The sequence below is a fragment of the Onychostoma macrolepis genome, chromosome 08, assembly GCF_012432095.1.
Source record: "Onychostoma macrolepis isolate SWU-2019 chromosome 08, ASM1243209v1, whole genome shotgun sequence".
Lineage (NCBI taxonomy): Eukaryota > Metazoa > Chordata > Actinopteri > Cypriniformes > Cyprinidae > Onychostoma > Onychostoma macrolepis.
The window spans coordinates 12162233-12183369 of record NC_081162.1 but is presented as its reverse complement, the minus strand read 5'-3'; the positions used below and the strand labels follow the sequence as shown (position 1 = coordinate 12183369).

The 21137-nt window shown below is 35.0% G+C and overlaps 1 protein-coding gene across 1 annotated transcript; it reads right to left on the bottom strand.

Moving 5' to 3' along the window:
* Positions 1-462: 462 nt before the first annotated feature.
* slc20a1a (solute carrier family 20 member 1a) lies at positions 463-8440 on the bottom strand. The gene is made up of 11 exons (XM_058785884.1): positions 8272-8440; positions 6299-6941; positions 5786-5926; positions 5299-5384; positions 5061-5157; positions 3845-3964; positions 3169-3384; positions 2558-3053; positions 1618-1803; positions 1177-1261; positions 463-1094 (listed from the first exon to the last, which is right to left on the bottom strand). Exons 2-11 carry the CDS (start codon positions 6645-6647, stop codon positions 930-932), a joined length of 1941 nt encoding a protein of 646 aa, XP_058641867.1. The 5' UTR covers positions 6648-6941; positions 8272-8440; the 3' UTR covers positions 463-929.
* Between the last annotated feature and the right edge of the window lie 12697 nt (positions 8441-21137).

The window sequence follows — 21137 nt, the reverse complement described above, 5'->3', positions numbered from 1 at the left end:
TAAAGGGCATGTAGAAGACTGCAAGTTCTCATTCATTGATATAATGGCTTTGTACTTGGACCCTTTCAAAAGTTTTTTCAGCAGTCTCATACAACAGAAGAGGAATACATAAATTACGGTTTGGGTTAATGTTAATCTACTGCCATTATTTGGTTTACGGTAATTTCATATATCCAGTAATTTCTTATTGCAACATTTATCAGGGATAGATAGCAGTGCATGTCCACAGACTGAGTATTGAGTAATAATTTATGTCTCGTCAAATATTATAAATTTTGTTTGATAAATGAACCATTCCCCGATCTCCATTATATGGGATGTTTTTATTTTTCTCAGAATATTTTTCTTAAATACACTTGCTTTAATAAACATGGATTACCCTTTGAATTTCAATACTGTATTGAAAACAGATCTCACACAGTTTTAGATAATAAAAAAAAAAAAGAAAGACAACATAATATATAATGTTTTGTAAAAACTGTGGTTTATTTACAGGTGGAAATAAAAATGCAAATGTCAGCAGAAACATGATTTATTTCAAATGTCATGCAAGTATACATATATTGTTTTATAAAAAAAAATACTGTCTTACAGCTCAGAGTATAAATTTTCATTGCCAAAAGTTAAAACAGAATTTCAGTCTAGTCTAACAATATTTTTCTTTACAAAAATATGTGAGGCCCAAAAACTAAATAAACATTGTTATACTACATATCTCACGCATTTCATGGCAACAAAATTATTTCCTAACACTATTAAGCACCTTAAACATGTACAAAAATCACAGAGTATGAGCGTGATGTGCAAACATACACATTCTTTGATTTGCTATGTACAGTACATATGATGGGACAGGACGAAGGGGCATTCCATAGTTGAGGCCCAAAAGTGTAAGTATTTACAAGGAGTAAATAGTTTAACATAAAACATTAGGTCAGAGGCAATATAACATAATAGAAGAGTGCCATTATAGCAGAACTGATGAGACCAGAAATTGGCACAGTCACAAACCAAGCGATAAAGATATTCCGGAACAGATGCCAATCAACAGCCTTCCTGGAGCGGAGCCAGCCAACTGACACCACTGATCCAACCTGTTCATAAACACACACAAAATAATACATTTGTTATTACAAATTACAACTGTATGGATTAATCTACTAGTAAATAACCCACCTTGCAATGAGTGGTGCTGACTGGGAGTCCGATGTTGGAAGCGACAACCACAGTTATAGCAGAGGCGAGCTCAATGCTAAATCCACTGCGAGACAGACATGATGATTATAATAAGCTCTGTAAGCATCTTTAAACACAGCAAAGGACTGTTTGAATGGAAAAAGTACTGCAGCATTGTCAAAATGTCACAATACTAACAACAAGACAAATCTTCTCTACTGCTGTGGTGCTTGAGGGAATTTCCATGAGACAAGGAATGTTATTAAACTGTTTGTTTACACTGCAAAGTCAACAGAGATAAGAAAGTGGGAACCGGCCTTTAAGCCTCATGAGAACCACGATGATAAAACTGAAATATAAAGCTTGATCCCACAAATAAGCGCTCTTGTAAGTTTCTGCTTAGAGGAGTTACGAAACGTCAGGGTATTAGCAGCTTGTTACCTGGAGGGAGTGATGGGAGTCAGGTCTTTGCCCATGGTTTGTATGACCCGCCGACCCCAAATCCAGAGCCCTGTACAGATACCCACTCCTCCATACAGGAGCAACCAAATTGGTGTGGGAGCAGTGGGTGCAACAGAAGCGCTTTCATAGATCAGCCAGAGTGCAACAAGAGGGCCAATCGCATTACTGTAAGAGAGGAATGATGGGTAATGCTGTCAGTTAGAGATTAGCACTGTCGTCATTATAAAACAATGTGGAAAAAAGGTTAGAAGTGCAAGATAAAGTCGCTTATACTCACCAATGCTATTTATTTGATAAATATACAGTAAAAACAGTGATATTGTGAAATATTATTACAATTTAAAATAAGTGTTTATCTTAATATATTTTAAAATGTAATTTATTTCTGTGATGCAAAGCTGAATTTTTTAGCAGCCATTACTCCAGTCTTCAATGCCACAAATTATTCTGAAAATGCTGATTTGGTGCTCAAGAAAAAAAATTATTTTTATTATTAATTTTGAAAACAGTTCCACTGCCTAATATTTTTGTGGAAACAGCATTACATTTGTACAGGAATTCTTAGATGAAAAGAAAGTTCAAAAGAGCAAAAAATATTTGAAATAGAAATCTTTTGTAACATTATAAATGTCTTTACGGTGACTTCTGATTAATATAATGCATCCTTACTGATTAAAAATATTACATTCTTTAAAAAGTGTATCTGTCCCATATCAGTTATAGGCTGACATTCAATATTTAGTTGTGCTGCTCATTTACTATGTATGCTAAATGTAGTCTTTAGCAAATCTCAAAATTAATATCCATTTTTCATACTCTATATAATAATGCTGCTACATTTAAATTTACTAGTGGTTCATTTTTATTTTAAATTATTTTGGATAAAATATGAAAAAAAGGTTTATTATGTCTCTCATACCTAACGTCATTTCCGCCATGGGCAAACGATCCAAAGCAGGCAGTGAGAATCTGCAGGAACTGGAAGAGCGTGGACACCTCTGGCTTGTCTATCTCAAGCTCATCTATTTCCTCTTCCAGTGAGTCTCCTCTGACGGTCTCGTCCCCCACCTCCACTGCCAGAGCTCCATCTCCTGCAGCAACTTCTCCATCAGCCACCGCAGTACAGTAACTGTTATAGCTGTCGTACCGCGAGCGCCTTTTCTCTCCATCCAGTCCAGTCCGGCTTCCCTCGCCCTCCTTCAACGACCCGTGTATTCCGTAGATGGCCATGGTGTAAGAAGTATAACTGTTGTTGCGGCGGATGGGTTTGTCTCCGGTCTCTCCCATGCATTCACCAACCTTGGCCAGGTGAAGTTTGTGAAGTAGATCCTTGTAGATTCCAGAATCTTTGTGTACGGTGTGAAACTGGCTTCCGTTCAAGTCTGGGACAGCAATTCCAGCACTGCCATTTAAAGCTACAATGGATGACCAAAATTGTAGATTAGAGAATTAGTAATGTAGTCAAAAGAGATTCAGTTCATTAAAACACATACAGTTAATTTAGTGTATTTATCATTTCAAGAGGCTGACCGTGAGTGCAATCCAAATCTTTGGTGTCAAAATCTTTGCTGTCCAGGTCGGTTTCTGCTGAACCTCCGATGTCAAAGGCAACCTTGTTGCTGTCAGCAGGGGGTGTCTGTGGAACAGGAGAGTAGCTTTGAGGTGGGGTAGGATGGGCCATGAGGCCGTTTGAGGATGGGTTCTTCTCAATCAGCTGTGTCCCACTAGTGTCGGCAATATTCTGACCTGAAAAGGTGGAAATAATTAAAGAAATAAGTATATTAACAGGACAGATCCAAATGCATGCAAAGTCAATGTGGTAGTTTATTAGAAACATTTACAAAGATATTTTATTGCATCATTGTGCCATGGGCATGGGCTAATTTGGTGTCCATGAAACATTTCTACTTATCAATGTTGCTTAATATTTTTGTAGAAACCATAGTTTTTTCAGGATACTTTAATAAACAGAAAGTTAAAACGAACATCATTTACTTTAAATAGCAATCTTTTGTAACATATTAAACATCTTTACTGTAATTTCTGATCTATTTAATGCATCTTTACTGAATAGAACTTTTGAATGTTAAAGTATGCACTGATAATGTAAGTTTCAATTACATTGCAAAGAACCACCCAGAATTCCAAGTTTTGGGCATTTTAAAATGAATACTGAAGTAAAAAGGGTATATAATTAAATATTTACGTTTTATCTTCTTCTTTAACTGTGGACAGACAATGAACCAGACCACCGCAGCAGTAAGCAGGGCACAGCCCAGTGAGATCAGCAGAGTACCCCACCATGGTATCCTATCAAATCCCAACACTGTAGAATATAGAGAAGATGAAAGCTTAACATGTTTTAGTGGTAAACAGTGCTATATATTCTACATTTTTCATATAAATTCCTCCTGAAAAGATATTGGGTTTCTCTAAATTAGCAAATTAGCATTAGCGTACTGTAACTTCAAACTTGGTTCAAAAGCAAAACTATGTGAATACTCAACCCTAAATACAAATAATCTTTTTAAAAAGGGGATCAAGCATTTGTTAATGAAAGAAAGTAACTTGTGGACGAGTGTGATAGCATGACAGTGATAGCATGTTTTCCCTCCCGAATTAAGTCTGTTGTAAGGCAATGTGTTGACAAAACACTGCAGTGAGATAAGCAAACGGTTATAAAATGTTCTGTTTAAAATTAGGGTGAAATGGGAGGCTATACAGTGAAAGTTTCTTTTTTATCATTGTAACTTATGGCTAAGTTAATTTTCAGTTCATTTGAAAGAACAGAACCGCAAAGGGTATCGAACATGGTCATGTGCATGGCTCAATAGATAACCAGGAAGAGGGCGGTCCTGTGGTCCACTGATTAGTACACAAATTCTAAGTCAACTGTTGGTTCACAGTGTCTTTTTTTTTTATCTTCAGTACATCATGATCCCACTGAAGTCTGCTTATGGGTACAGATTGTTGGACTTGGGCCAAAATTATATTTCATAATTTTATTATTACATCAACAAACTGTACTGACAGTTACACATTTTCAAATAGCTATGATCATTTGCAATATTGAGTACTGTGTTTAACCCACCAGCCTTTGTATGTGTTTGTGAATGTGAAAGTAAATTAACAGTGTGTTAATTAATGATAAATGAGGGATGGGTCCTGTATGCATACATGTGATCATGACATGTGATCATGACTGATCATAATTTGGGAACAAAATGTTCCTCAAAAGGCTAAATCTGACATAACCTCCTTTTAGTTATATTTAGAGACATATGAAAATCAATTAATAAATATTCATATATGAAGAAAATACTGATCTAAATATTTTAAAGGATACATTTCTTTGAATTCAAATTCAAATTCAATATAAAAAATTTAATTACATAAATTACTTAGAGAAGAAAAAAGCTTACTTGGTGCTCCAGTAAACATGATGGAGAACAGATTGATTCCCATAGTAACAGCATAGAAAACTGGTAATGCTCTTAAACCATTGGGCACTGGATCCTCCTGGAGCACATGGAAATATTGCCATTTAGCACATGGTAAAAAGTATAGGTTCTTTCTTTATTGACAACAACAAGAGATTAAAAAGTACCAAAACAGACACTGGTACATTATGTTACAGGTGAGCTCAGATTAGCTTTTTACCTTATTCAAGATAAACTTGCGGACAAAGCAGAAGAGAATAGCAGACATGCTGCCGGAGAGAAGAGGTGAAAGAAACCAAGAGGCAACTGGAACACATGTATCAACAGGTTACACAAATAAGCATATTGTAACATCTAAACAGTAATGTTCTTCTCTCTTATCTTACAACTGTATGGCCCAGAATTTCTCAGGGCTGCACGTCGAGTATCAACAAATATCCAACAAGTCACCAGGGGAAAGCATGTAACTATGTTTCCTGTCTGTATAGTCCAAAATGTTCTGTACTATAAATAGATCTCGTGTGAAAAAATAATAAAACTAAGAAATCTGCATTAAACCACACTAGTGGTCTTTCCGCTTACTATTTCTGGGGTCACATGGGAAAATATTCTCTTTCCATTAATTGACTCATTCATCAGGAAAAAATAATATAATCTGACTAAGCACGCTTATATGCAAAATCTCAAAAACACTCAGTTTCACATACCAATGCGAAGCAATTCCAGCCATTTGACCCCCTGATGTCCTCTAGCAACCATGGAAAAGCCGATTGTGGCGCCCACAATGCAGTGTGTTCCAGAGATGGGAAGTTTCAAGAACGAAGCTACGAGCTGCCAAACAGCAGATCCTGTAACAGGACAAAAACAAACATACTGTAAGCTTTTGACGTGACCAACACAAGTCACGATAACGTGATAAAGTTCCACCTAGGTGACATGCTCGCAATTTACTGGATTCAGCTGAATCGCAATCTCCTGTGTGACTATGATTGGACTATGAATATGGACATTTTGGATGTGTTAAAATATGTATTGGCTTTGAGTGAAAGGAGGATTTGAAGGAGAAAGAGAGTAATGGAAGTCATTGGGATCTAAAACAACCCCATTGGTTGAAAAAATATCTTCTTTTATATTCCACAGAAGAAATAAATTCATACTGGTTTGGAACAACAAGAGGAAAATTATTTTTGGGGATCACTTTAAATCAAGTATGTACTCACCAAACATGGCGCTGATGGAGCCAGCCATCAGCACAGCCTCTGAGCCATTGTACATGTGAACATCGATGATACCCGAACGGATGGTCTCACTGACTTTGGCCCCCAAAAGAATGGCACCCACTGTCTCAAAGATGGAGGCCAGGATGCAGGCCTGGCGCAGAGTCACTACCCCAGAACCCACTGCTGTACCGAAGGAATTGGCAACATCGTTGGCACCCACAGAGAACGCCAGGATAAAAGCAATGACGAAGCCCAGCACCAGCAGCCAGAGAACACCAGACATGTCTGTCTGTGAGGCCGCTGTTAGCATTGTAACAGTTGCTAGGGATGCTAGTGTGGTGGATTCCATTGCTGGAGAGTAACTGCACTTCTGGACTATTGTGAATCAAACTGGGTTGGATTATTGAGGTATTTCTTCTTAATAAATAAATAAATAAATATCCAATGTAATTAGAAGACAAGTTAAAAATCAAAGTATACACCCTGTCTATCTCTACAAACAAAAATGACAGTAGAAGGAAGTAAAAATCAACTGTTAGCTACATATACTAATAAGGGTAAGGTCTTTGCATTGGCTTTGGGTGGCTACACAGACAGAGACATCCATTGTTGACTAGATCTTAGTAGTGATCGACGGTACATTCTGGAAAAGAAAGAGACATTTGGATGAATTAGAGACTTAAAGATCTGACTATAAAAAAGCACAAAACAGAAACACACAATTAAAGTAAACCACACTGCTTTTATATGCCTTGATTTAGATATTTTTTTTGGGGGGAGGGATTTGTGGGTGCAAAATAGCCTAACCTAGTAAACAGAAATGGAAGTCAATGGGAACCAAAACTGTTTGGCTACCAACATTCTTCAAAAATCTTATTTTTTTCACCAAAGAAAAAAATGCAAACAGTTTTAGAACAACATTATAGTAAATTATGTAAATGTAAATGATAGCAGAATTTTCATTTTTAAGACTGAAACTATAGACTGTAATAATTCTGTTTTAAACTTATGCAAAACACAATACAATATGATAATTATAACATTTACATTTGCAGCAACATCTTACTATTATGTAGTAGTTCTACCTCAACCACGTGGCTAATGTGGTTAACCAACAAAGACAGTGTGGTGCTAAAGAAAGTGCTGATGGTTTTAATGTATTCAATTACTATATTTTTTTTATTTATTTATTTATTTTCAATCTGGTAGCACAGCATATTATTTATCTACCATAAAAATAATGTTGGTTTTCCAAAAAACTTATGAAGAGACATTAAGCTCTACTGTGTGCCAGTGTAAGCAGTCAAGTAAGGAATTTCCAAAACAAAGTGCCATATTCATTTGGAAAAAAGAGGCTTAATAATGCTTCATTAAGCATGCTATTTGATTATGTGCCAGGAAATACTTTTGATATTTTGATGGCAACTTTGTAACACAGACTATTACATAAGTGTCTTCAGACATCAGAGGATCAAGGGAGACTCAGAATATAAAAACATACAAACTTCAGCTTTGTATGAACACTTGAGCACATTCTTCTTAGAGAAGTAGATGAATGACTTGCTGAATTACTTATTATTCTACGAAAACAGTTGTTTGTTTTGACTTTGCACATAAGACCTGTTTTATGATTTTCCCTTGCCACATTTACATGCACAAGAATCCTCTATATAATTAGAATTGGTTCATTTTCCAATTATTTAAGTGTCAGGTGATGATTACATATTGTGTGATATTACACACAGACAGTTGATGGCCTGCATTTCTAAGTAAAGTCTCAAGACCAACATTATACAGTTCATCAGGCTCTTGCAAGCTGACATGAATGAAAATTAATGATTTATTAAATTGCAAACATCCTATCAACTTTGCACTGAAGTTAAAATACACCATTGAATAAATAGTGCTGGACCCTATTGCAACCCAACACAAACTGTCAGATAAAACCTAAAAGAAACTAACAGAGTACTCACCAAATGCGTTGAAAGACTTCTGCTTGATCGGTTGTGTCATCAATAAAATGACTGATAACCGAACACTCAGTTCCTGTGTAAAACACACAAGGTAAATATGAGCCTGAAAGCTTTCTTAGCCTTTAACTTCACAACTCTACTAACTGTAGCTCAGTCCTGTCTGTTATATATAATTACTAGAGAAGGAGGGGAGAGTGAAGAGAACCACACCTCCAGAGGATCACGAGACTTCTGTGAAAGGCAGACGTTTAATGGATAGCCAGAAGTTTGCACCAAATAACCAGTTGTAGGCCTACTAAATATTTCGTCATGTGTGCCCTCATGTAGACACATGTGCCTCTGTGTTAGTTTTCTTTATGAAACTTGACCATATACTTATGTATAATATTACAGCAATGGGCTGTGAAATAAATATTACGTAACTTTGTGTTTTACAAGAGCTCATTCACAGACGCCTCTTAATATAGCAGGTCTGGAGAATAAATGTACAATTAAAAAAAGATCACAATAATTATGTAATAGTAGTCTCATTGCTGTATATATTACACCTAATTGTTCTTATTAACATGCTCTCATTCATTATGACAAATAGCTTAGATAGTGGAAAACCATTTTAAACTCAGAACAGGATGAATCTTTACACAATTACCAATCTCTAATCAGTTATTAGTTCACAGCACTTCTTTTTCCATTATCAGTCACTAATGAACATCCGTTTTTTTTTTTCCATGACACATATCTACCGTCAGCAACATTGCCAGGCCCGAAATGCTATGATGGGCAATGGACTGCTGACATCTTTCTTCGTGTAATTATTTACCGTTTTAAAGTGATGGATGGTATGTTTGATATGGAAAATGCCTTCTCAGCTCGAATAGGGAGAGAGCCAGATACTTTTGGATCAAACTTGAACCCCATTTGGGTAGATTGTGGGGGCCTGGACTAAGGGGCTGTCAACACATAATGTCATTAAGATTATTTCCAAATCAGTGACCCACAATCTACATGTCACTTTTGGCTGTGCTTCTTAAAGAGGTAATTATCCATATTGCAGTACTTAATATTGGTTATTATTATGGTCTCTTTTGAAACAGAATTTAAATGTGACAAACCAGGGGAAAGTATAACAGGGTGAAGCATATTAATTAAATTATGGCTAGTAATAGTGCTGGGCAGATTACTTACAAATTGTAGTCTGTTACTGATTCCGAATTACATGACGAAAATTTTAGATACTAATATAATCCATTACATTACACATTTCAGGTAATCAGACTTTTTGATTACTTTTAGATTACTTGTGGCCTAACTCATTTATCACATTGATTTACATGGGATAATCTTGTACCATATTTATATAAAAATACGAAGAGAAAGAAAATATATTCAATTTGTTGTTAGTAACAATATGAAGTGCATTAAACATCATTTATATCAAAGTTTCCCAAACTGGGGTCTGTGAAGGAACTGCAGGGGTTTTAGAGTTTAATGAAAAGCTAATCATTTATTTAATTATTTTAAATATATATATATATATATATATATATATATATATATATATATATATATATATGTTTGTTTATTATGTGCATATAGGAAAATTAATCCTGGAACTTGTGAATATTGCAGGTTATTTGATGACTGAATATAAACTTATTTGACAAAAGCTAGTAATATATTAAATCATAAATCTTTTTAAAATGACAACAATAAAAAAAAAAAAAAATTATACCTGGGTTACACTTTATTTTAAGGTGTCCTTGTTACAGTGTAATTATACATTTAAGAGTAATATTAATTAACTGTACTTACTATGTGGTTAGGGTTAGGATTAGAGTTACTTGCATGTAATTATGCATAATTAATTGTTATTATAATAGTAAGTACATGTAACGTGTAACAAGATACCTTAAAATAAAGTGTTACCTACACCTGTTTACCTGCATGTCATGTGACCATAATAATAATAATATGTAATCATGTAATCAATTAAAAAAAAAGTAATTGTCTGATTAGGGATATTTTAAAATGTAATATAATCTAATTACAAGTACTTAATTTGTGTAATCTGATTACATAATTCAGATTACATGTAATCTGTTACTACCCAGCACTAGCTGGCTATTACAGCAGATCTGTCACAGATATCTGAGTGCAGATATATGATGATGCTGACCCCGAGGACATCATTTCTGCTACTAAAAATGTTTATGATGACTAAAGGTATTTTATTTTTTTGTTTAAATTTAAGTAGTGCTTATTGGACTAAAATGTTTAAAACTTTGAAAGATGCCTTCTCCATAGATCTTGATACAAATCCACTTTTGGCCATTTTTGGGTTGGCAGTAGATGTTAACCTTTCAATAACGGCCCAAAAGGCTTTAGCCTTTACTACTTTACTAGCAAGACGTCTCACTGTTTAAAGTGGAAGCACGTCTCACCCCCTTCTTTTGATACATGGCTAAAAGAAGTGTTTACCTGCATTAAATTGAAAAGAATTAGACTGTCACTCACTGGTTCTTTACAGACCTTTTTAGATTATCTCCCAGCTAACTCTCTGAGCATTAATAAATATATGATTTTTATTCATGCTTTTTTAATTTATTGATTTATTTTATTTTTACCTCTGTCTTTCTTTTTCTTCTTTTTCCCCTCATGGGAAGTTATTGTTGAGGGAGGGAAGTGTTTATTGGGTTAGTATTAGTAATAACATGGAATGATAATTTTATAAAAATTAATGTTGTAATTTATTGAGTTGATGTTCCATGCAGAAAATCGAAATAAAATTTAAGTAGTGCTGTCAAACGATTAATTGCATCCAAAATAAAAGTTTTTGTTTACATAATATGTGTGTATGTGCTGTGTATATTTATTATGTATATATAAATACAAACACGTGCATGTATATATTTAAGAAAAACATGTTATGTTTATATATTAAATATATTTATATATAATATAAAATATATAAATGCATTTGCATGTAAATATTTCCAAAATATATGCTGTATGTGAGTGTATGTATACATAATAAATATACACAGTATACATACATATATTATGTAAACAAAAACTTTTATTTTGGATGTGATTAATCACGATTAATTGTTTGACATCACTAAATTTAAGTTATCTGTCTAGCAATATAACAGTGTTCAGTCTACCATAAACACAAAACTACAACTCAAAATGTTTAATATGTTAATTTGCTACTCAAAAAAAGTGTCTTATTATTAATGTTGAAATATTCACATACATAATATTTCTTTCCAGTATTTTTTGATGAATAGAATGTTAAAAAAACAGCATTTGTTATAAACATATATTCTTTTTTTGTAACAAACCCCAAACATTTGAACAATGTATAAAAATGTACAGTGCCTTGCGAAAGTATTCATATCCCTTCAGTTTTTTCACATTTTATGTTACTGCCTTATGTTAAACTGCTTTAAATTACTTTTTTTCCCACATCAATTTACACTCCATACACTATAATGATAAAGTAAAAAAACAGGTTTTTAGCATCTTTGCAAATTTATTAAAAATAAAAAAATGTATTCCATTGCGTAAGTATTCATACCGGGACATATGAAATTTAGCTCAGGAGCACTCATATTGTTTGTAGATGTTACTGCACTTTGAGTGAAGTTAACCTGTGGCAAATTCAATTGAATGGGTATGATTTGGAAAGGCACACACGTCTTAATAAAAGGTTTAACAGCTGATAATGCATATCAGAGCAAAAATCAAGCCCTGAGGTCAAAAGAACTACATCAGAAACTGTACTGTCAAGCCACACATATGGGGAAGAGTTCAGAAAAAGATTCTGCTTCATTGAAAGGTCACAGAAGCATGTTGTCTCTGTTACCCTTAATGGAAGATGTTTGAAACAACCAGGACTCTTCTTAAGAGCTGGCTTCCTGGCCAAACTGAGCAATTTATGGAAAAGAGCCTTGTCTAGACTGGTGACCAAGAACCTGATGGTCACTCTATTTGAGCTCCAGGATCATATGTGAAGGTAGGAGAAATCTACAGAAGGACAAACATCACTGCAACACTCCACCAATCCAGTCTTTATAGTGGTGTGGCCAAACTCAATCCTCTCCTCAGTGATGACACATGAAAACACACTTTGAATTTTCAAAAAAGCACCTAAAGGACATTCAGACTGTGGGAAACAATATTCTCTGGTCTGATGAACCTCAATTCCAAAGCATCATGTTTGAAGGAAACCAGCTCTGCTCATCAGCTGCAGAGTACCATCCCAAAAGTAAAGTGTGCTGGCAGCAGCCTCATGCTGTGGGGCTGTTTTTCAGCAGCAGGGACTGGGCGACTGGTCAGAGTAGAAGTAGAGCTCAGTGCTCCAAAATATAGAGATAGCAACCTTCCAACAGGACAATGACTCTAAGCACACAGCAAGAGTGGCTTATAAACAACTTTGTGAATGTCCTTGAGTGACACAGCCAGAGCCTGAGCTCGAACCCAATCAAATATTTCTGGAGAAACTTGAAAATGTGCATCTGACCCCATCCAACCTGACAGAGCTTGAGAGGTGAAGAAGTGAAGAGAAGAATGGCAAATAATTGCCAAATGCTGATGAGCAAAGCTTGTCGCATCAAACAAAAAAGACTTGAGGCTGTAAAGGCGCTTCAGCTAAATATTTAGTTAAGGGTATGAAAACTTATGCAATGTACTTATTTCAGTTTTTTATTTTTAATAAATTTAAGAGGTTATGACAATTCTGTTTTTGCTTTGTCAATATGGTGTGTGCAGTGTAGATTGATGTGGGAAAAAGAGTAATTTAAAGCAGTTTAACATAAGGCAGCAACATAACAAAACGTGAAAAAAATTAAGGGGTATGAATACTTTTGCAAGGCACTGTACATATAAGCATCATGTTGTCTTTGCATTTCATGTTGGTTCAATCACAGGAGAGTGAGGAATTTTCCCTACAGGACTTTTTTGTTTCCATACAAACCCTGACCTCAGTCGAGACCACAGGCAGCTCCATGTGAAATACAGAAGGTTCTGGATCAAGGCCAGACCAAAATGCAATGAGCCTGTTGTTGTATTTGTCTGAAATTACAGGTTTGTCACTCTTCAGAGACTGGCAGATGCTGCTTAACATTTAACCTGGCGGTTAGTCTTGTGAAATCAGCCTTGACATTTTGAACTTACTCCTACGAAGCAGTTTTCAAACAAAATATTTGCCTCTGGTTTTACAGAACAGATAACCTGCTCATTTTAACTCTCTCTGGGAACATGCAGTAAAATGAAAAGTGATTTTCATCCTCTCAGGCACACAGTGGCAGCTCTGTTTTTCCCCAAACCGCACGCTTAAACCTGTATTTAAACTCGACGCGTAGGAAAACAGGAAAGGAATCTTCAGACTAAATAGTTTGGTTTTTTTGCGCGTCTCACCCACATGTGTCTGCAGGCTGCTCAGCCGCTCCACTAATAGGTTAGCAGTCTGACGCAGAGCAGGAAGACGCTAAAATAAGCTGTTTTCTTCCTGCTCTGTTGAATGCTGCTGAACTGGGTGACATAGATCTCTGAAGCCCAGTCTGCTCTGCACCAATCCCAAAACAGGTTGTTGTTTTTTTTTTCCCCTCACACATAAAATAGATATATAGGTCATTGGTTAAAATGCAAAAGAATGTGCCACTATATGTAAACCACTGTGCTTTAGAAATACATGTGTAGCTCAGTGAACCATAGAATGTTGTATGTAAAAAGTAAAAGGATATAAAAATTGTATGTAAATATAAATTCTATATAAATAACATAAACAAACATTGAATGGGAGGCACTACACAATGCATGATGGGAGGATGAAAATTTGAGAACATCCGAGAGAAAACCTGTTTAGAATTTGATACATGATAGCAGGTAATAATCCAAGCATAATAACAGATGTCCTAAAGAAATAAATGCACTAATGATAATGTACTGTAAACTGTTTACAATATTTTTTTAAACCAATGATTACAATTTTTACAGGTGGTGTTTTAGAGAACCTCTATGTAAATACCATGATACGAGTTTGCAGTGTCAAATCACAGACTGAAAGTTCAAGCATTTACCGAAATATGTCTGGTAAAAGGTATGGTCTTTGAAAAAGTTTTAATATGTTTCATTTTTTATTTAATGTAATAAAACATGAAGTATAATATATATATATATATATATATATATATATATATATATATATATATATATATATATATATATTAGAAATAAGTATTTTAAAATATAATAATAAAAATATTATAAAAACTTGAAATATATATTTAAAAAATACTCATAATCAACAATATTTCAACAGTGGCTTTTACCAATCTTTTAAAAACAGCAATAATCATTAGAACATTTTTCTGCCTGCTGGGGACAAATTGCTTAAATTGCTTGTTTCATTTCCAATATTATGCCCATTTATATTTTTTATTGTGTATCAAGGAAATACAGATGCAAAGTGATAAAGCTATTGCACAGGAGGTTTGAATGTGACTCAGAAAGCCTGATTATTGACACAACGCAATTGCCCAAAACGACATTGACACACTGACTGAACAAATCACCACACCCAAAATAACCACCAATTACATGCAATTTTACAAAGCCCGTTACTGTAATTATACAGATAATGTGAACAATGAGTAGCTAAAAACGAATGAGAAATGTTAAATATCACGTGAAAGGGTAAATAAAAGATTATTTTGAAATACTTTCCGCCTCTACTGAAAACATCACTTATGAAATAACAGATAATAACATGTGAAGAGCTGTGGGAGGCCTGAACTGTAAACACAAAGACAAGAACACATTGGCGTCTATCTAAATCAATCTTTGCATTATAGGGTACAATGACAGGTTACCTAAGTGGGAGATTTCATTTATTTATGTGCTTGGTGCTGTTTAGTATAATTGTTTAGGCTTTTTCATTTCACTGTGACAACTAAATAGATAGTGCTAGTTGTTTTTCATGTTCTTTTACGTTGTGATCTTGTTAACATGAATCTGCAGACGCTCAATTATAAAAGACCGAAACAGCCAGTATTGCTTAGACTTCGTTTCATTAAAATATGACAATGACAGTGAAAAGAACAGTAGGGCAGAATCTTTCCTGCACATAAACAAGTCTATTTTAACAATAGTTTACACTGGTTTTCAATCATAAGCCGGGAACATGTTAGTGCTTGCTTTAGGCAAAGCAAACCCATTCCCTAGAGTCTCTGCTGCCAACATCTCCCATCAACAAATCTATTCAGAAACCTTTTCAAACATGACCCCTGAAAGCAGTGAAGCCATTTCTGTTGGTAATATTTTCACAGCAGGAGGACTGGAATTATATATAAAAAAACCCCCCAAAAAACATGAAAATATTGACTTAAAATACCAGTAGGCCCAGTTTGTTACCAATGCACTAAAGCATTCTTGCAACAGGATATTGGATGTTGACCACCATTAGCTGTTTAAAGTAAGGCTTTACTCTTGGTTCTGCAAAAAGCAAGTGACAGTTTGTTAACTAAACGAAGAGTCACAATAGGCTTATATCAATTTACTGATGACAGACAATTACTCATTGCTTATAATTACTAATTATTATTAGCTGACTTTCTTTCTTTTTTTTTTGCAGCCATTGCATTGCCACTGTGGTGATGGTTTATAGATTAATATTTGTGGGGATTGAACCTCTAACCTTTCGGTTACCATACCAGATCTTTAACCACAATGCCACTCGCTTGAAATTCCCAACTGTTTATCTCTGACCAGTATATGACACTTTGGTTTTAGGCGATTACACAGAAAAGCTCCGCAATACAAATTCCTTGCCACTAGATGCCAGTAAAACACAAATTCATTACTAATTCTTTTACCTCTGCTTCTTTGAATCTACTACCTGTGCTATTTTTAAAATAAAGGTGAAACAGTAAAATAAGGCCAATAAACCTACGTTGAGGGGATCAGCAGTCCCTGTGAGGAAAATGCTTTAATAAAATCTTGAAAATCTAAATATTCAAAAAGGCTTGTGTGAGGGTTAGGGTATGGGTAAGTGATAGAAATATGATTAGTTCAGTATAAAAACAAAAATAAATTTTAATGGAAAGTCCCCAACATGATAGAATAAGAAACCTGTGCTTGTTCATGTTTTACTTTCGATTTAGATCACACTCTTTCATCATCAAACGATTCATTGTGCTTTTTTTTATTTTATTTCTAATGTTCTTTTTTTAATAATATGACATCTTACTGCTGGTTTTAATATTCAGTCTTACATAATTAATAAATAATAACAAAGGAGAAAAAAAGAAAGAATAGAGGAAAAAATTGACTTTTATTTTCCACCTTCATATAATTCCTATGCAATTACCTTTACTGATATTTGCATAAATGCAATAATGTAGTCGTAGGATAAAATATAAGACCTATAGCTAATTTGTGTTCAAAGTTTATATCCTGATTTCTCTTTCAGGTTTTATATGCTCTCTGAACTTTATTCCATGTCTTTATCTACTTCAAATTCCTTTTCCTAATTAATAAACACTTATTCATACGAAAATAGGTCTATACTTTACAAATTATAGCAAAATGTTGCCATAGCCTAATTCACAAGCAAAAGGTGAACCCATGTATATGCATTTCCACAGTCGCCCCCTCAAAATAACTAACGGCATATAGAGATTTATTTCCATGGTAAACCCAAACTGAACCATAACAGTTAAAAAACCTGATTCAACATGCAAATAAACCCCTTAAAAGTAGTTCACAAGGAACATGCTGTCTATCAGTACATCTCTCCTCATTTTTCCTCCATCTGTCGCTCCTTCATCCACCCCTTCCCTCCCTCCATTCCCTTGCCAAACAGGATCGGTAGGATCACTCAAAGCAATTTTCTCAGAAGCGAGGAATGTCTGCGTGTGTATTTGTGCATATGTTGTGTGTGTGACCTAAAAGACTTGCTGTGGCCTGTATGGTACGCTTTCAAACCCCCCCAAAAAATCCCTGACTACAGCCTCGGCTTGTGCCGCCCCAACTTAAGTGCCTTTAGGGAAGAAAAGGTGAAGAGTGATATGAAAAAAGAAAACAGCAAAATGACTAGTCCACAAACATTTTCCTAAAGTGAATTAATCACACATATGTTGCCTGGCCTCCCTGGTAACGCAGCCAAGCCTGAGGAGCAGGGAGAAGAGAAGAGGTGCAGACAGTTGATGTGTCACAGACTGTGCTGGTGCTGACTTACCTGTCTGTCAGACCTGTGAAGGTGGGAATGTCAAGGTTTGGTTGAATGTCTTTTTGAACTGTAATCCTACGGAAGTGACTCAGAAGCATGAACACTTAATTACTGGAATAATGCAGGGAGTGCTGCACAACACATAAAGGTCGAGTCTGCATCAATCAGAAGGCTTTGACTATCAACTTTCTCTCCAAAGTCCAAACAATAAATAAAAATAACCAAGGACTTGCTTTTCTCGCTAAGTGAATTTGGACACGCAAGTTTAAATATCACTTGTATGTTTTGGTGTGATTATTAAATATATCTAAGTGTCTACATGATTGAAATAAGAATATCAGTATCACACGAGCAAAAGTGTAATTGTCGAGTCTGTATGTAAACATAGGATTGATCGCGTGCGAGTGTGATATTGTTTTATACAGCAGTTCAATAAAGTTAATATTGTGTAACTTACATTTTAGACACACTGACAATTCGCCATATAAAACTGCTTCAATCGAAGCCATAACAGAATTGTTGAGCGTCTCCGAGCAACACAACACATCTACTGGTGCTCCTGTGAGTGAATCGGTGTGCTTGAATGATTCAATGACTCGGTCATAGCGAGAGTCACTTGTAGCCGGCTGATGTATCCAGGTAACCTGCAGAAAGATTCTTTGAAAAATACCAATACTAATCCACAGAATAAGTAAGTAAATAAAGAAAGAAAGAAAGAAATTCAAGTTCCAGGATACGACTTTAAAAATATCAAATATTTTGTAGAGCTAACAAACTTTAAAACATTTTTTTATTCAAATAATCTCTAAAACTGTCCATGTAAAGCATTCATGCTTCTAATATAATGGCTGGGATAGATTCAACATTTGACACAACCATATTCTCTCAATATTTCCTCTTTTGGAAAATTTCGGTTACACTTTATTTCGATAGTCCACTTTAGACATTTTATTAACTATTATAAGTAACTTTGTAACTACATGCCAACTACGTCAACTAATTCTCATTCATTTGCAACTACATGTCTACTACACTGTAAAAAAAGAAAAGAAAAGTTGAGCCAACTTAAAATTTTAAGGCAACCAGCTTCAGCAGATTTTTGAGTTTTCTCAACTTGTCGTTTTAAGTTTATACAACAAAAATTTGAGAATCTCCCACAAAAATAAGTTGAGCAAACTCATAAATCTGCTGAAGCTGGTTGCCTTAAAATTTTAAGTTGGCTCAACTATTTTTTTTTTACGGTGTAACTCTCAGTAGGGTAGGTTTAGGGTTAGTAGAGTAAGTTGACATATACCTGCAAAGTTTCTCATAGTCAGTATGTTGTATGTTGTGGACCCATCAAAATAAAGTGTTAGAAGGTATTAAGCAGACAGTCTACTAATGACTGCTAATTGACATAGTTGCAAAGCTACTTACTGTTAGTAGAATGTCTAAAGTGGACTATCGAAATAAAGTGTTACCTAAATGTCTTTTTTCTTTTGCAATTGGAGCAAATTGGAACCTCGGAAATGTGAAAAAGGTCCATCAGATGTACAATTGTGTACAATTATTTTTTACATTGCACTGGAAAATGTGAGTTATTTTTTTTCTATTTTAGTACACTTCTTTAGGGTACCACCCTAGTCCTGAAATGAATATAAAATGTAAGGCAATGACTGATGTCAGAAGGGATCTGTTTCAAGACGTGCTTTGACATGGATAGGAGGGTGCGGCCTTTTAAAAACCTGCTTCTCCTCTGAAAACCTCATGAAAACTTTTGATCCATTTTAAATGCTGATTCAAACCATGATTATTGTTGAAGGATGATATTCAGAATTCAGAGCGGCCCACGCAGACCCCCCTCCCTCCTCCCTTTGACTTGAAGAATTATAAGAACACCCCACGACAAGCCACAGTATGTGTAGCCTGAGGGACGGGGCTCAATTACAGCAGAGCTGACATGCTCGAGAACAGAGCAAAAATGACAGCATAAATGCATGTTTAGACCTTCAGCTGCAGAAAGGGCATAATGATGCTACCCACAGAGACAAATAAGAACTTCTACACTTATTTTATAATTAAGAGATGAATCTTCCATTGGAGTCGATGAGTTATGCACAATAAGAGTGAATGGTTCATCATGGGGCACAAAACAGAGGATTAATTCTCATTCAAAACTAATTTATACCATGACTCATGGCACACTTCATATAATAAATGTCCAATAGGAAAGGAGAATGTTTCCTCAAAACTGCAATGAGATTAAATGGAGGTTTTTCCTGAATTTTCTCCAGAGAAAAGTCTAGTAATCTGACACGTGTCTCCTCTAGAGTTTTAGTAGACATCTCAACAATATCTCACATTGTGCTCAGAAGTCTGCAATCAAAACTCAAAGATTTCAAAATGAACTCAAACAGTTTTCATCAACCTGTCCAAGACCAAATTTTTCTGAAATATCTGCATTTATTCTAATAATGTTCAGTATCATCTTACTGTCTGTCAACAGGTTTTTCAGGTTTCTATTTTTATTTCTCCTGATGGATTGTAGAAGAGACACCTGAGACAACGTGGATGCTAAAAGGAAACCTAAACATTAACATTTACTGATACATTTTTAAAATAAAAAGTTGTATGTTAATATTATTTAATGAACCTGTGGTAATATGATTTAACAATGAACAGTTACTGACTAATGTTTAATAAATACTGTATCATATGTACTGCTCCTTGTTAGGTGCAGTTAGGTACATGCATGTTAATGGGACCTTATTGTAATTTTTTACACATACTCTAAATGTAACAGCTGTTATGTGCACATAGATAGCATAAACGTATGCAAATACAATAAAAACATAATGTTAATAGTTTTGTTAATCTTGCTAGTTATATTTTGTATGGATCTGCTCTGCTAGTCAATGATGTCATCTATACTAACCTTTCATGTGACTTAAAGCTGCCTTGAGGTGTCCACATTCCACAAGGACATCATGTTACTGCAACACCTTGAGATCTAAGCCTCTGAACATGAGTCACATTTTGTTCTCTGAGAAACACTAGACTCTCCCCTGTATGAGGCCAGTCAAGCCTGCAACAGAGTATAGAAGGCAGGGCTTTTGGCAACAACAAGACTTCTTTGAACTCCGTTCAATGGCTTTTACTGTGCTTTTGTGCCAGCAAATCTTCATTCAAACCTGTTTCTCAGCTTCTTAAACTTGATCTTGTGATTGACAAGTTTTGCATCTGATCTAACTGGCAGTTGATAATTTTTTTTTTAGCAGGCATGGAAGTTGTTTTCCAACTGTTTCCTATTTATCATAAACAATCAAAGAAGGTCAAATCTATTTGTGATTTTGCTGCTGGCAAGGTAAGCTTACAAATAAGTGCTCGAACCTGGCCTCTGAAACGATGACACGGGTGTTCTGACTAATTTTACCCTCCCATAACGATCATTTACATAAACATACAACATCTCGTCTATTGAAGAAAAAAATCAACTACTGTATGACCCTTACAAGTCTAACGCCATTTAGCCTGAAAGGTGATGTTAGCTCTGTGCTTAAAGTGATGTTGATTATTCAGAAAATAGGTTGACCCATAAAGTTGTTCGCTTGCTGACAGAATTCAATTGGAAGGACATAACTGTGTATTTTTTGTT